This window comes from Odontesthes bonariensis, chromosome 5 (assembly GCF_027942865.1).
Source record: "Odontesthes bonariensis isolate fOdoBon6 chromosome 5, fOdoBon6.hap1, whole genome shotgun sequence".
Classification (NCBI taxonomy): Eukaryota; Metazoa; Chordata; class Actinopteri; order Atheriniformes; family Atherinopsidae; genus Odontesthes; species Odontesthes bonariensis.
The window spans coordinates 28,020,574-28,038,861 of NC_134510.1; the positions used below are offsets into that span (position 1 = coordinate 28,020,574).

Genomic DNA, 18,288 nt, shown 5'->3' on the forward strand with positions numbered 1-18,288 from the left:
CGAGCAGGACAGTGAAGACAGGAGAGGCCACCATTCCAGGAGAGAGGCCAAAAATACTACGGCAAAAAGAAATCGATAGATTAATTCAAATAATACATGGAAAATGTCCCACTATACCCACAAGCTGTGTCTACGAGCTGTGGTGAATAGTACACCACCGTGTAACGTTGTCATGTCAGTGGTTCTGTAATGTATCCAACCGTGTGTATATGGGTGTGTCCACTGTATGCAGCTAAGTAAAAGATTTTTTGTGGAATGCTGATGCACTCCGTTGCATTAAAAGTCATATGTCTACATTTCTTTGCATTACTACAACAATTTTTGCAAGTGTAAAATAAGTGAGCAAAAGAGGGACATACCTGTCTTATGTTGTTGTTGGAGGTTTAACGGTGGTGGATGAGATCCTGTTAAAGTCACAAAATTATTTGACAAGAGAAAAACTGAAATCCAATTTCGGTGCAGGCCATGATGTCGCTGCCCTACTTTAAGCATTACATGTTGAGGAGTCAAATCAAGTTAGAGCTCTAAACTTTTCAGTCATATCCTACATAGTCCTATCCCATATTCTTATCAAAATTCTCTGTTCTTGGTAATCAGAATAAAAATTTAGGGAAATATGCAAATATCAGAGAGGAATTTAGCAAATTTACAGATGCGGTCCACACAAAGTCAAGAACCTTTAAAACATGCACATCAAGATGCCGAGAGCATCCATACAAGTATGATAGTGAAGACAGCAAAGGCTTCCATTTTAGGAGAAAGTAAACGACGGGACAGCAAAAGGTAAGAAATTAATTGATTTATATAATACATGAAAAAGGTCCTATTAAACCCACATGCCGTGGTCTGCAAGCAGCAGTGAGTAGTACACCACTATGTAACCTTATAACCATTCACACCAGTGATTCTGTAATGCATTTAACCGTGTGTATATGGGTGTGTCCGCTGTACGCGGCTAAGTAAATGATTTTTTGCAGCATACTGATGTACTCTATTGAATTCAAATTTGTAAATTCCTTTGGATTAGTATAACTACTTTAGCAAGTGTAAAATACATGAGCAAAAGAGGGACATACCTGTCATCTGTTGTTGTTGGAGGTTTAACGGTGGTGGTTGAGATCCTGTAAAAGTCACAATATTATTTGACAAAAATACTGAAATTTGAAATCCAATTTCAGAGCAGATTGCAACATCTTTTCAAGCTTTGTTCGAAGCAGAACTGTTATTATACTACGAATACTATATTGATTTTTATTTTGTCCTACCGTGTTGAGCATGGGCTTTCATTCAGATTTGTGGGAGGCTGTATAACATTCAATGGTCTCCCTTTAGGACATGGTAGAGTACTTCCATTAACTACTGGAGTGAGATCTGTTAACAATGCAAGAATTTTAGAAACACAAAACAGAGTAAATTTTAATTTGTTGTTGAGTGATTTAAATGTTTCAAGGATGTTTTAAGCAATCACCATTCTATGTCCCATACCCTCCCATTATGCCTCTACTGTGAAAGACACAAAATGACAATCTAGAGTCCCAGAGGTGTTGTGTTGTACAATGTAGTAACCAATGAAGTTTAGTTACTTCTTCTTTCCTACTGCATTACTGTAAGGTCAGACTGCAGTGACTGCCAAGTAAAGGCTTTTGGGTTTATGCCCCATAAATATTGATTTATACCTGGGGTATTAACCCCGGGTACTCCACCTCGGTTAAAATTTTATTTTCCACATTATCTTTGATTGGATATATAATGACGGCGTCAAATCTAACGTGATCATGCTCACATCCTTTATCACCACACAACCAGCCGTCTGAGCACCCACTGTAATCTATGTCTCATTTAACATTGATCAAAACTGGCAGGGTCCATTTCTAATGTGAAAAGTATGTCAAGAAATTTGAAATCTGGGTGCATAATTTTAGCTGTGAAAAACATTCAACCTGCCTTGAAAGTTGAAGGTGAAAATGGCACTTCCTCCTTTTAGGAAATCTCTGGATTTCACTGTGTTCATGTCCAGAAATTGACTATTACCCATCAGAGGTCCACCATAGACTATCTGATTATTCTCATCTAGAAATAGTTCACTTCCAGTCTCACGAGGATTGTCCCAATAAGAGTTGCCTGTTTATATAAAACATTTAGGCAATAGAGGTTAATGACAATTTGAACTATTATTGCATTTTCTTAAAAGAGTTTTCTTTGACTTTTTTGGCATTTTTATTTGTTCTTGTAAACTTACCACTGGAGGTGAGCAGAGTTTCATCAGTGGTGAAACTTCTTTGCTTTGACATCTGCAGTTGAATGTTCGGGTTCTGATCTAGCATTTGGAAAGTCATTTGTCTTTGAAGACAGGGAAACTCAAGCTGGTCATCATTGTCACCTGAAAGAATTTGAACAAACACTCCAAAAGACGTCTGACGGAGTATAGTCGCTATCCGGAATGCATAGCCCTCATTGGAATACTGCCGTGGGCTGTATATTCTGGTTCCATCAGCACTCGTGTTCAGAAGTTTCTCAAAGTCATCTATCTGCAGGGTCAGATGTGGACACTCGGTCTCAGAAAGATTGATGTCATCAATTGAGAAGCCCCCTGTAGAGCTTCCTGCTCCTTTCCGAACCTCAAACACCACCTGGAACTGCTTGATGGCATTCAGAGAAACATGCTGGAGCTTCCAGTGAGATGTTAGTGCACCTAGAGGGAGGATTTTTGAAGGACTGTTTCACTATTTGAATATTACTTGCCACTGATTATTACATCGTCACAAACATTCACAGTTCAGCTGTCTTGAGTACTCTGACATTACCAGTGATCTGTCCCATGAGGCGGAGGGTTCCACTGGAGTCTTGATCATCTTGAAACTCTCTGATCCAGATGTTCAGTACATCTGACTCATTCCCACTGTTGTAATAGTAGAACTGGAGGCACTGGACATTACACCCTCTTTTGGGATTCATCATCTGCGTCTCCAGTCGGGCTGAGTCTCCTTCCTGACCTAATGCTGTGCTAACGTGCATGAAGTAACCGGTTTCTTGACCTAGAATGATGAGGTCCGAAACTATGTCATGGTCTATTCCTGGTTTTATTAGATAGCAGTTTACATGGAACAATGATTTGACGAAGCATTATTTAATAATAACATTTTTAATTCTTCATTTAAAAAAATCTGATACCCTACCATGATCACTATTTCCACTGGGTAGGTAGGTGTGGTCAGAGCTCGGACCCCCAGACACTTGTTGTACCACTTCCCAGGTATTTCCCCTCTGTGAACAGCGGCTCATTTGGCACATTATTCCATTAGAAAAGCCACAGTACGTCATAAAGGCAATGGTTGAGTCTGTGAAGATAAATCCAGAAAACAAGATTTTAAATCGCATAGTATTGTTTACACTCCTGACCATGTTGTCATTGCAAAAAGGTACAAAGGCAAACCTTAAAAACCTCCATCACACAACTCTATGAAATGCAGCATCCAGTTAATCAGGAGTACATTCATGTCTGTTTGGCTGGTTTTAATTTTTCCCTCACTCCTCAAAAAAGTTATCCTATTCAACCAATCTGACAGTCAAACAATTGGTATGCTGGTAACCGAAATATCTCAGCTATTAGGTAACTTAGCTCTGCAACTATGGTCTGTCTAACATATAGTCACTGAGACGCTGAGGTGTGTGTACATGCATGAGTAATTCAACTGTGAGATGACAAACAGCTGGATGGAAAATATTTCCACTCGGAAAGTTTTGTCCATGATATTTTTAGGCCCTCATACATAAGTATGTGACGCTTTGCTTTGCGGTAAGATGTATTGCATCACTTCCTGTTACCTTGCTTGTGCACGGTGGAGTTTCTTGCTCCGCTTGGACTACTGATAATTACTTTTTCTATCTATAACTTACACATTTTTGCACAGTTAAACTCTATAGCTTACCGTTCTGTTCTAACACACTCCTACAGATCTTTAATCTTTATTCTCACTTTTTAACGGTGTGTCTGGTTCTCTAGCGTAGCATGGCTACCGGTTCTGTCCCTTCATCTCCTGCTTTCACCTGCTCGTGTGTCAGATGTTTAGTTACTCCTCTGCCTCCTTTAGCGATAATGGTACATGTAACAAATGTAGTCTTTTTGTAGTTTTGGAGGCGAGGTTATCTGAATTGGAAGCTCGGCTCTGCACTGTTGAAAATCAACCGATAGTGAGCCAGGTCCCTTTAGCCAGTGTGGAGCCACCTAGCGTAGCTAGCTCAATTAGCCTCCCCCTAGCAGAACCTGAGCAGCCAGGATTACAACGTGGCTGGGTGACTGTCAGGAAGAGGCATAGCTCTAAAGTCAAGCCCCCCCACACCCCCCCTCCCGTCCCAGCTCAAAGTCGACCTGATGAAAAAGAAAATACATAAATATATAATTCTTCAGATATGGCTACCCATATTGATACTCAAATCCAGACACAGCGGCAGGCCACTTCAGTTGGGCAGAACCTCCAAGTTTGCAAAATAGGAAAGAAAACATTGCCATTTTTGGTAAAACTTCTGTGTAGACCCTCGGAGGGTGTACTTCATTTTCTCAAGCTTCAAAAAGAACAACATGTCTTTAACCCAGAGGGATATCGAGGGAAATTTATCAGACTTCCAGCATAACAGTAAAATACGCCTAGCCAATAAAAATGTAAAAGCAACAATTTCCCTTTGATCAAAACTTAGCACCAAAGTAGGGCTGAGGTAGCCTGGCGACGCCATCCTACGTACTTCCGCCCAAAGATTTTGGCTCCGCACATAGTCTGGCCAAATCCCCCTACCTCGGTTCGCTCAGTGTTTTGCCAATCAGCAAACAGTTGCGAGTGGTGACGCAGAACTCACGTGCGGAGTCCATTGTAGTCCATATAATTGTAGTTCAACCGCAGCGGAAATAAACATGGCGACGGAAGAACGCTAGAAGCTATCCATGAAGTTGTCTCAACTCTGGAGAGCATTACACAATTAAAACGAGAGCAAGAGGAATGCCTATTCAATATTGTTAGTGGCAAGGATGTCAAAGCTCTCCTTCCAACTGGCTTTGGGAAAAGTTTGATTTATCAAATGGTACCGGTATAATGAAAGCGGATGTGGGAAGCATGATTCGCGAGCTAGAGCCTCGCGAGAGTAAGCATGAACCTCGGCGCATAACCAACGTCATTTCTAAACATTATGATTGGTTAAGGGAACTCCGTTACTCCAATGAATTTAAGTTGCTGGGTAAGGTCCCGCCCTCCATGGAAACGGATTCCTCTTGGGTTTTCCCAGATTGTTTGACAGAGTCAACAGTCGGCTTTTGCCCAGGCTAGGGCTGAGGATACCAAATATAGCAACAAGAGGACAAGGTTGCAAATTTACTTTCAGAACAGAAGATGTAATTGAAAAGTATTCAGACCAAAAATTATATAATTTGGGACAAAGAAAGAACATGTGGCCAAAATTACAAGGGGAGCCTTTGCATTTATCACATATATCCAAAACATCGGGATAAATCTGAGAGAGTCTAGATTTAGAGAAATGAATCCTATGTACAACTTTGAATTGAATCAAACTAAGACGAGCACAAGACGAGGAAGATCGAATTCTGTCCATAGCGTCATCCCAAAGATCTTCGGTCAGCTGAATTCCCAACTCATTGTCCCATGCATCTCTAATTTTAACATTAGAATCGACCCTTAGATCTAAAATAAGACTTTAAATCTTTGAAATCATACCTTTCTCAGGTGGATTACGTGCAATCATCTTTTCCCAGGGCTGTTCAGGGGGTACAGAAGGAAAATTTGGAAAACATTTAGAGGCAAAATTCCGAATTTGTAAGTAACGAAACAAATCCGTACTAGGTAGACTGTATTTGGAAGATACATTTGCAAAGCTATTAAATACTCCTGATGTATATAGGTTTTTTATTTGTTTTAAACCCCTATCATACCAAACTGAAAATGTGGGGTCAGAAAGAGACGGAAGAAACAAATGAAACAAATGTCAAGCGGCTTGAAGATGAGGCATCAAAAAACTCAAAGCGCCTTCTAAATTGAAACCAGATTTTCAGTGTGTTAAGAAGAACTTGATTCTTGGTATATAAAGAGGGTCTTACAGGTAGTGAGGAAAAAGGTGGAGTGAACGATTTAAACCAATAACTAATTTTTTGTATGTGAGCAGCCCAATAATAGGCTTGAAAATCAGGCAAAGCAAGTCCACCACTGAGTCTACATCTTTGCAATAATGTTTTGTGGACCCGAGGAGGTTTCTCTTTCCAAATAAAACCACTGATCAACCTATCCAAGGAATCAAAAAATACTTTTGACATATAAAGAGGAATAGACTGAAATAAAAAAAGGAATTTATGTAAGATGTTAATTTTGACAACATTGATCCGACCTAAAAGGGAGAGAAAGAGGAAGTTTACGGAAACTCTGGAAATCAGATGTAGTTTTTGTAACAAGAGGCAAAAAGTTAGCAGAAGCAAGGCCAGATAAAGAACGTGTCACATTTATACCTAGGTATTTAAATCCTGTGAGACTGAGTTTGAATGGAAAGTCTGAATGTTGAAGACCACAACAGTAATGTTTATAGGAAAGCATTCACGCTTTTCCAAATTCAATTTGTAGCCTGAAAAGGAGCTGAAGTTGTTTAAGATATGCAAGGCAGTGGGGACAGAAGTAGCGGGCTTAGATACATATAACAACAGGTCGTCCGCATATAAACACAATTTATGCTCTGTCCCATTTCGAGAAATCCCTGTAAATGAGGGGGAAACGTGCAAGGCAATAGACAAAGGCTCAATTGCAATGGTGAAAAGCAAAGGCGACAACGGGCAGCCTTGACGTGTTCCCCGCCCAAGAGAGAAATAATCTGAGTATATATCATTAGTATGGACACTGGCTTTGGGAGATGCATAGAGGAGACGAATCCAGGAAACGAATGTATCACCGAAACCAAACTTCTTCAAAACCGCAAACAGGTAATCCCACTCAACCCTATCAAACGCTTTTTCAGCGTCAAGGGAAATAACCATTTTGGGTATATCAGAAGAATGCTTTGAATAGATTATATTGAAGAGGTTGCGCGTATTAAAGAATAACTGACGTCCCTTGACAAAGCCATTTTGCTCCTCAGATATAACCAAGGGGAGGGCTTTCTCCAAACGAATAGCAACCAACTTGGCTAGCACCTTTGCATCTGCATTTAACAAGGACAGCGGTCTGTAAGAACCACATGAAGTCGGGTCCTTGTCCTTTTTGTGAAGTAAAACTATAGTAGCCTATGTCAATTTTGGAGGTAAAGCTAAAGATTAGTTAAACATGGCCAATAATAGTGGTGCCAATTTTACTATAAACTTTTTATAGAATTTGATGGGAAACCCATCAGGGCCAGGAGCTTTGTTAGACTGCAGCACTTTTATTGAATTATCACTTTACTATGTAAAAGTAAGCGTTCAGCTTCTTTGGTAGAACTTAAATCAATCTCTGATTGAATACCCATACGCTCTTTAAATGATTCTGGTGAGGGACTTATGGCATATTTTTGATCAAGCTTAGCAAAGGTTGTTGCCAATTCAGTAAGCCTTGAGTTATTTTATTAGAACGAGATGTATAGTAAATTATTTGTCCTCTGAGACAGGCCTTGAGTGTCTCCCATAACAACGAATGAGAAGTGGAGTCATTCTTATTAAACACCAGAAACTCATCAATGGCATTAGAAATAAAGTCACAAAATTCCTCATCTGCCAATAAGAGAGAATTAAACTGCCACAAAGGTCGGCTACGTTTGTAGGAAGTTAACTGAATATCTAACAACAACGAAGCATCTGATATCATTATAGTCAAATAATCAGAGAGAACTACACATGGATTGAGAGCCTGGTCGATAAAAAAATAATCAATTCTGGAATAAGAGTGATGCACTTCAGAAAAGAAAGAATTTTTTTTACTGGTTGGGTTTCGGGATCTCCATGGATCAATAAGACCACTCTGCCTCATGACGTCAGAGAATGCTTGGGCCATTAAAGATTTAGTTGAATTCCGGGAATTCGATCGGTCTAACTCTGGATCTATGACACAATTTAAGTCACCCCCTAAAATTAGCAAATGAGAATCCAAGAATGGGAGGCTACTCAATAACCTATTTGCAAACTCAGCATCATCAAAGTTAGGAGCGTATATATTCACTAGAAGAACCTTTTTCTGCATTAATATTCCAGCAACTATTACATATCTGCCATATTTATCAGCTATGACATCAGTGGGCGTGAATTGTACTGTTTTATTAATCAAAATGGCTACCCCTCTTCATTTAGAATTAAAACCTGAATGGAAAACTTGATTCATCCAAGAGCAACGTAACCTATCATGATCCTTGATGCGAAGATGAGTCTCTTGTAAAAAACCACCGAGGGTTTTAACCGCTTGAGGTGGGAAAAAACTTTTGATCTTTTAACAGGGTGGCCCATGCCCCTGATATTCCAGCTAATGAAACGAAGAGAGGTGCCTGGTCCTTTCACAGTGGGGTCTACAGTGGTATTAACCATTTAAGAAAATGAAAATAAGAACAACCATAAAGAGCTGAGATGGACCTCCCCCCAACCCAAACCCAAAAGTAAACCCATAACGAAACAACACCCAAAGTCTCCATACAAACAAAACAATGGAGACACCAGAGCTATACACTAAATAAAACGTGAACTCGGAGAGAAAGCAGAGCGAACAGATACAGCAGTGTATTTAACAAAAACCGGCTAATAACCCCCCCCAACCTCCAAATCAAAATAATAATATGTGCATTATTATGCCACTTTAAGATTATTTTTATTATATTGCAACAAGATTGAGAACCGCAAAGTCCCTATATAATGGAGAAAAAAAACTACACAACGATAAATATCAATATAGATGCTCAGGAGCATTACCAATTTCTAAACTGAGCGGCATGTAAACATATCTTTAATATCTACATGATGTAGACATCAAGTCTGAATGAATATTAAGAACGCTATATTCACCCGAGCACAGGGTTCACTCAGAAATCAAAGTCTGAACATATTGCTTTGCATCCTCAGCTGCCGTAAACTTTTTTACAACTCTATTGTAAGTAATGCGCAGCTGCGCTGGGTAGAAAAGTCCATATCTGATCCCTTCGATACCACGAAGTAGCCGCTTTACCTCATTGAAGGCTGCACGAACCCGGGCAACCTTAGCAGTGTGATCCGGAAAGATTGATAGTCCCGGTAGTCCCGGCTCCGACTTTAATCCGCTGGCGCTCCCTCGCACAACGTAAAGTGTAGGAACAAGTAGGCCTATCTCTAAAGTTTATACCTTTTTTAGGATAACTACTTTTCTCAGAATAATAGCACATTGCTATTACTGAATTAAACCTAAAATATTAAATAAATAATCTTGTTGGCACTTACTGCAATTGTAGAGAAGATTCAGTTCCTGAACATCCCTATTACTAATTCCCAGTTTTTGACCAATCACGTCCTGGAATTTTGGATCTTTGGTGATAATTGTTGGGCCATTTCCATTCGTGAATGCATTTTTGATGTAATGCATCACTGACCAGTAGTCGTATGGGACTCCGTGGGTGGTGCGTTCATCACTGCCGACCTTTCTGAAATTACGCTCTGTTCCTAGATGACACACGTAAAAGCTACGCATCAATTACAGAAAAGTGACAATTTATAACAAAATGATTAATTTATTGTTGATTTGTAAAAACTTTTTAAAATGTATTTATTAACTTGTTGATTTGTGTAGATAGTGTAAATCTTGACACACGAAAAAGAAAATGTTATAATGACAGTGTGAAACCTTCTAAGACATTGTCCAACACAATTGTGACAAATTCGTCTCTGTCATATCTGGACTGTTCATGGTGGAAGCCAAGTGCATGAAGAATCTCATGTTCAACAATGTGAATAAATTCACAGCCTCTCCCGATGGAGATGACCTGTCCATTGGGTACTACTTTTCCAATAACAGAAGAACAACTAAATGGAAAAGGGAAAAAAATATTATTGGTCATTTTCATAACATTACGCAATCAAGTCAAACAAAAGCTTAATTCATCAGAGCAGGTGCAGAACCATCAAATGCAAAAAAATGCTTTAAAATCATCATTATGTCTTTTCAAAGCCGAACAGAAAACATTTGAAACGTGTTTCACTTTTTTCTTCAATACTTTGCCAAAATGGCAGAGGGTTGTCTTTAACAAACAAAACAATTAAATCTGGAAACCTAAAAACAAACAAACCAAAAAACATACCCGTTTAACTTTTGTACAGAAATGTAATAGTCCTCTGAGACTCGTGGTGTGAAGTCTATGCATGACTTCAGCCTGAAACTGTCAAAGGCTTTCAGGATGATCCCTCTAGCATTCAACTCTTTCAGATTTAATGAGGAATGGTTCACAGAGACAGAGAGAGAAATGTTACCCAATTTAGAAAAATAGATGAACAAATAGTCAAAGCTTTCATTAAATCCTAGAGGATGAGATTTATATGTGGCTTTACACAATTTATCAATGTAAGAAAACAAGCTTTCGTTACGCTAACTGAACTTACTGAACTTTCACAGGGTGTAAAATCATGTAATAATCACTGTCATCATGAAGCAATTCAACTTCAATAAATAACCTCTCAGAGGTGTTCTGCCAACAAATATACATATTCTAAGGGATCATTCAAAACATAATATTCACCAAGGTCTTCGTCAAACTCATATGGGACTGGGAGTGTCCACAGTGGGACCTTCACGGTAGAGCCACTCCTTTGTGTGTTTACAGGCTAAGACAGTAATGGATGTCACAGAAAATATTTTAAGACATGTTCATCATAATAATGTATATTCATTATAACTTTATAATAATATACCAAACATACTAAACTCACCATCAAAGTGTCGTCATTTAAGAAATCTGTGATGAAGAAATAGAATATTAGAGTGTTTTTATTAGTGAAGTCAATACCTAATTAAAGGGGCATTGACTTATTCAAAATTTGCTGAACAATCTCACCACTTCTATTTAATGAAATTAACAAGTTTAACATCACCCGTGTTTGCTTCTGCAATGTCCAATGCTTCACCAATGTCTATGGAAAAAGATGAGAAGCTCCTTTATAATGTACAACTGATTCATCGAAAATCAGGTGAAAGTACATCAATAAAATGGTAGAATGATAAGCAATTCTACTTACCCACAATCTTTAGTCCATTCTGGAAAAATATGGTAGGATTTAAAAAGGAAAATACCTCACATCAATAAATAAAATGATGTTAGAAAGAAATGATTGAGCTCTTTGTGATCAAGATTCAGTAGCATTTCAAACTTTTCTGATAGTGTGAAGTTGTAAATTTAATCAGATTAACATTGTATAGTACCCCCCCTCATGCTTGAAAAATGGTAAGTAATGACAGTAAAACTGATAAACTTACTTGATTCTTGAGGACTGCAGATAAAACTGCCCGGCTCACCATGAAAAAAAAGAAGCATTTCATCATCATGGTGTGCTTTGGTCTAACAAAACAGGTTTTTCAATCTGTTAGCCTGGTTCTTTTATTGGAAGCCCAAGAACAAGTTGGAGCAGTCTAGTCAAACAAAGTATTTATTGGAGGTCACAAGTTAAGTATCAGCGCTCGACATGGAGAGACAGAGTCCTCGCATGAAATCCGTCCGACCAAGTCCCGATATCCGGAAACATTTCATATTTATGTTCACCTTTATCTCACAGAGGTTGTACCTACACTTGACAATGCATCATTGAACATTTGATGTGAGCAGGCCATCCACCGTCTTCGTCATGTTCTTTGGATGTGATAAGCGATGTGTGTATGTGAGTGTTGTTTCAGGCGTGCATCTACTGTACCAGACCTATCTGTCCTAATAGAGACGCTTTATCTGACCCAGTTATTTTATCCCGCTACGTTATCTTAAAGTGTTGGACATACAATGCGTTTGTATGAGCAGAGTGTACACGTACAAACTAGGAACATAGATTATTTAGTGAACTACAGAATATAAATACATAAAGTCTAAGAATAAAGCCGATTTATAACAAAACATTTCAGCAAACAATATGAACAATGTTAGGGTTTTAAGATAAAAATCTCATTGGAGGAGTTTCACCTTGAAAACTTGAAAGGCCAGATGGAGTAAAAATGGTTTATGTAGCTTTAACACTACAAAACTCTACACAGCATACTGGTCAGCAACAGTCTTTAATCAGAAGCCCTCTCAGCTCCACCACAATAGGGACAGGTACAGCAGGTAAAGTAATTCCTTCCAGGGCTCTCTAGTTTTGAATGCAGGCAAGAGTGAGACGATGCATGTTTTCGATGTTTCCCTCCTCCACCACACCTGATTCAAGCGATCAGCTCGTCATCAAACTCATTTTTGGTGAGTGAAAAAGCCCAATTTATTTTGTAATGGTCCTTTAAAAGAGTTAAAAGCTGTCCTGTGCGCTCATATCTTTATATCATGAAGCTCCAGAATGAGATCAAGTCATATTTAGGCAGAAATCACCTCTCAGTAACTATAGTATGCCTTCTATCAGTTTTTCACAGGTGAAAACTGATTGAAAACTGCAAAACACATCCAAACCCGAGAAGCAAATACTAAAGGGCCCAGATCAGATAAAAAACAATGCAGAGTCACGAGGATCTTTATTGAAACCCCACCAATGAATCATATTCATAATAGTCTAATTTCCAAGAACATGGCTACACAAAGTCATCAAACAAAGCAAGCACATAGAGGCACGTCTGTACGTAATTGCCATGTCTGACTTCGCTACAAAATGCTCTTCTTTTGGCCACAGTTGTAATAATTACGCAAAACAAATGTTGAACTTTAGAGGAGACACACCTTTGCTATAATTACATTATAATGCAGTTGTGTGTATCTGCATATTATGGCCGTTTAATGCAGAGAAAAGCAGACGGTTTTGCGCTACCGCTCATACGGGCTGGTATGAGGAACACTGGTAAGAAACTGGAAGGGACTGATGAGGGGGACACGGTAAATACCTGTGCACATTCTGCAAATAGGTGGAGTTGTTATGTGACAATGTGAGCGGACAGCAGCTGGTGTCTTTCAGCCTTCAGGATGAAGTGGAGACGATAAACTCAGAAAGGCCCCTTAAGCCTGTCAGAAAGCTTCCATACTTGGAAGATGAGCTGTAGACCAGACACGATGTTAGATTTTTAGTTTTGCTTTTTTTGTGTGCGTGTATGTGTGTCTTGGTAAAAAAACATGATAGTCATTATTTTTTACCCTTTTTTTACCCTTATGAATTTGTTGCTACTGTCTGAGTTGCATGGGTCCTTGGGTAGCTTCAGGCTGCTCACTGACGTCATCAAAGGTAAGTGTGTTTCCCTGCTCCCATGTGTTCGGTTCATTTTCATCTGACGTCAGTGATTGAGGGTAACATATTTTTGGGTATATTTTATCCAGGGAAGGATCTTTTGCCTTCACTGGACAAGGCTCACATGTCTCGGGAATGGGTGGAGCAAAGAACAAGTTCCCAGCTTCATTATAAGGGACCGAGCAGTGAAACTGCAAGGACCCTATTGTATCTGTACTATTTCTTATTATTCCGTCCGTCTTCCGTCCGTCTTCCGTCCGTCTTCCGTCTTATTCTATGTAAAAGGTGTTCGAAAACTCTTGAAATTTTGCAAGCACCACCTGCCAGTCGACGACATGAAAGAATCTAAACTTTATATTTTTGGGAGTCGATTATTGACTCTGTAGCGCCCCCTACGATGCTTAAAAGTGGTACCTCCATTGGGCTTAGTTTCACGTGGGGCGACAAAATTCGGTACACTCATTCATGATGCCCAGACACACAAAAAAGTCTCATGCTGCCATGGTCTCACATCCACAGGAAGGTGGCCATTTTGGAAGGAAAGTGCGTTTTCGTGCCCATTTCGCCCGATTCCACGCCTTGCATATGTAACAGGGGCTATTTAGGTAGGCCGGTAGCAGGCAGGATCCGTCCTTTCTCTTCCTCTGCCGGGTCATTGGGAACTCAGCAGGGGTGGAAAGTAACGAATTACATTTACTCACGTTACTGTAATTGAGTAGTTTTTATGAGTAATTTGTAATTTTCTGAGTAGTTTTTGAAATGTGTAATTTTTACTTTTACTCGAGTACATTTTGACCCAAGTACTTTTACTTCGCTACATTTGAAACCCCTCACGTTACTGAGTAAAACAAATATTGATGGTGAAAAATTAAATGCGGGCGGAAATTTAAACAGCTGTCCCGGCCGGAACTGAAAGTCAATTGCGTGGCCTTGCCTTGCGCGCGCCCTTTTTCATCTGGTGTGGTGGATCTAGTTGCGCTTTGGAAGATGGCTGTTGCTAACGTAGACGTCGTGGAGACTTTGGAGGAGGAAAGGTCCGAAGAAGACAATGAGGTTACACATTCTGGAGGAGACGAAAGCCAGAAAAACCCGTGGCCATATTTAGAGAATTTTTTCGTTTTCAAGCGCATGAAAGGCAACACTCACTGTGATTATGCAGTGCAAGATGTGCCTGCCAGCCAAAACGGAGCTTTCGGCTTTCAGAACATCGACATCAAACCTACGAAAGCATGTGGTGGTAAGTTAGCGCATGTGTTTTTCTCTCTTACATCCCAAACGGTTTATTTATTGTTTTTTTGTGCTTCCCATGTAAGCACAGTGCCTTCATGATATTATTATTTTCCACCCTGATCAAGTGAAGCAGACGAAGGAATAGCTAGCTCGCCTCACATTTTAAAAACTTGCTTTAGTGATCAGCCTGAAATTATAAGGATGCAGAACTTTTAGTTTTCAAATGGTCTCTTAATAAATCAGCTTGTATGTTGGGTATAAGTACGCTCTTTGGTTGTTAGCCGTTGCCTAGAAATTCGCTTGTTTGGAGTGGATATAGCTCATCAAAAGTATGGGTGGGTTGGGAATGCAAGCGTTGCAGGTATTGATGTTTGCTAAATGTGACAATAAATTAAATGGGGTGATGGTTTTGAATATTTGGAGTGAGGGGAAATAATAGACTACACCACATCAAGTAATTTTATTTGGCGAGAATTTGGCGAGCGATCACCTAGCTATTCTCTTCTTTACTCGTTTCCATCAGCCCACAGAACGTTAGCTCCCTCTAGAGGAAGCTAACGTGTAGCCCTGTCACATTCAGTTTGAAGGAGTTCCATCTTTTTACCTGAGACTGCATTTATGCAGCAATTGACCGACCCCCTTCTGAACAACTCAGCTTTGCTGTAGTTTTTTTTTTTAAAAAAAGACGGAATTGCTGTATTTAATTTAATAATTAAATTAATTTAATGCTTAGCTAACTGCAGCAATCCTACAGTAGGCCTATTACAATCTGCATTTTGTTCAAGATAACCGTGACAGTAAAGCACTTTTTTTTTAAAAAGGATGAGATTGTTCTATCTTAAAAAATGTATTTTAAAAATAGTATTTTCTAAATATGAGTGTGCCTACGAATACATAACTATTCTGCACCCTCTTGTATTGTGTGTTCACAGAGAAAGCATCCATCAAAGCTTGCAGTTTATAGTGCATGTTCACGGAAGTTACCACAGAAACAAGGAGGCAAAAGTCTGCAGAGCAAGTTCCCAGACAACCAGGCCAAACTTGCAGTGAGTGGTGCCATCCGTGTGTCTCAAGGGACAGTTGATCGGTTTCTCATCAAGCTCATTTGTGAAGGTCACCATCCCTTCTCTTTGGTGGAACAGCCAGCATTTAAAGAGTTTGCTGCTGCACTCAATCCTCAGTATAAAATACTCTCCAGACCCACAGTCAAAAGCAGAATCGCTGAAGCTGCTGCTGAAATGAAGACGACGTTGATATCACATCTTAGTAACACCAATCATGTCGCTACCACCACAGATTGTTGGTCTGCCCACCAAAAAAGCTACATAGGTGTCACATGCCATTGGATCGACGAGGAGACTTTCGAGAGAAGATCTGTCGTGTTGGCATGCAAGAGGTTAAAAGGATCACACACCTTTGATGTGCTTGCAGGTGTCCTGGATGATATCCACTGCCAATACAGAATAAGAGGAAAAGTGCTTAGAACCACCACAGATAGTGGCTCAAATTTTGTGAAGGCCTTCTCTGTTTTTGGTGAGCAGAGCCAGTCGGAGGATGAGGATGGCGGGTCAGACTCAGACCAAGAAGGTTCAGATTCAGATGATGACGTTGAGTTTCAAGACACATTCAGAATCCTAGAGCAAGACAATGGCCTTGAGTACCAGCTCCCCAAACACCAGAGATGTGCATGCCACCTACTCAACTTAGTTGCCACGACAGATGCTGACCTTGCTGAAAAGAAGAATGACACCTACAAGAGGCTTTCACGTGCCGCCTTTGGCAAATGCCAAGGTCTCTGGAATAAGTCAGGACGCTCGCACACTGCAGCAGAAGCTGTAGAAGACAAATGTGGTCTTCAGCTCATTCGACCCAACAAGACACGGTGGAATTCAACATACATGGCTGTGGAGAGAATCCTACGCATCATTAAAGAACAAGGGGAAGATGCCATCAGGCGTGTCTGCGAAGAACTGAAACTGAAAATGTGAGTGTTTTTTGTTTTTACATTTTAAAATATTTAATTAGCAAACAGTCTATAACTTTACAATTGTCATAATTCATGATGAATAAACTCAAGAGTATGATTCAAGAGTATAAAATACACAAACATATAATATAATGCAAATTCCATATGATGTAAATGCTGTTTTGTTATTTATGATTACCCTTCTATGTTACTGAAAAAAACTTAATTATTGTTTTTTCATTTATTTATCTTGTGCAGGTTGAGTCAGGCAGAAATTGCCTTTCTGGATGAGTTCTGCTGTGTGATGAGACCAGTGGTAAGGGCCTTGAATATTCTTCAGTCAGAGACCAACACACACCTTGGGTGGCTGCTCCCAGTGATCTCTGAATTACAGTCCAAACTGAGAAGGCATGAAGCGTCGGTCAAGATGTGCCTCCCTCTCATCTTGGCACTACAGCAAGGGGTTCAAAGGCGCTTCAGAGTCATGATGGAGGACCGAGAGCTCATCTCAGCAGCAATCCTTCTACCCAAATTTAAGACGGGCTGGACTGACAAAGCTGTAGTCATTGAAGCAGGTATGATATTTATTTTAGTCTTGTTAATTTGTTTTCTATTAGCATATACACATTTTACTTGCCACATTCATAGAAATACTAAAAATGATGTCATTTGGTGAAATTAGTTGACCATCTCCACTGTGCAGGTGTGTTTTGTTAGTGGGAGGTGGGGTATTAAAGTGTAATAGTGCCAAAGTGCTCCAATATGTTATCTGATTTAGCTATCCATAGTACTCTAAGAACAAATAGCTCAGTACTTAATTTCCCTACGCCGTCTGTCATTAAACAGGACTACTGTATCTGAGGCATCACCTTGACCAGATGGCCGAGGCTGAGGTGGAGCAGGGTATGCTCAGGCAGAATTCGTCAGACGAAGAGGACTACTTCTCCACAATGAAGTCCCGCAGGTCAGAGGGTTCTGGGGAATTGGAGGGGTACCTTGCCTGTGTCTCGGAGAGCATGGACCTGCTGAACTCCTTCCCAAACATAAAGAAGCTGTCTCTGAAACTAAACACAGGGCTTCCAGCCTCAGCTGCCTGTGAGAGGCTTTTTAGTTCAGCCGGGTTGCTCTTCACAGCCAAGAGAGCAAGACTTACATCAAAAAACTTTGAAAATCAGCTGCTGCTGAAATTAAACAAGAGCTTTTCCGGTCTGAAGTTATAGATTAGGGCAGATTTGTGGGATCCTGTGGGCACTTTATTTTGAGATATTTGAGATGTGGGATCCTGTGAGCATTTTGTTTTATTTTGGAGATATTTGAGATGTGGGATCCTGTGAGCTTTTTGTTTTATTTTGGAGATGTATGAGATGTGGGATCCTGTGGCATTTTGTTTTATTTTGGAGATATATGAGATGTGGGATCCTGTAAGCACTTTATTTTGGAAATATGTGAGATCTGGGATCCTGTAAGCATTTTCTTTTGAGATATTTGACATGTAGGATCCTGTGAGCTTTTTGTTTTATTTTGGAGATATTTGAGATGTGGGATCCTGTAAGCACTTTATTTTGAGATATTTGATATGTGGGATCCTGTAAGCACTTTATTTTGGAAATATTTGAGATCTGGGATCCTGTAAGCACTTTATTTTGAGATATTTGACATGTAGGATCCTGTGAGCTTTTTGTTTTATTTTGGACATATTTGAGCTGTGGGATCCTGTAAGCACTTTATT

The 18,288-nt window shown here is 39.7% G+C and overlaps 1 protein-coding gene across 1 annotated transcript; it reads right to left on the reverse strand.

The window, feature by feature from the left end:
* Positions 1-1,918: 1,918 nt before the first annotated feature.
* On the reverse strand, positions 1,919-13,783 carry LOC142380602 (meprin A subunit beta-like). The gene is made up of 9 exons (XM_075466514.1): positions 13,778-13,783; positions 10,702-10,786; positions 10,267-10,384; positions 9,813-9,991; positions 9,413-9,631; positions 3,177-3,338; positions 2,805-3,035; positions 2,240-2,692; positions 1,919-2,121 (listed from the first exon to the last, which is right to left on the reverse strand). Exons 1-9 carry the CDS (start codon positions 13,781-13,783, stop codon positions 1,919-1,921), a joined length of 1,656 nt encoding a protein of 551 aa, XP_075322629.1.
* Between the last annotated feature and the right edge of the window lie 4,505 nt (positions 13,784-18,288).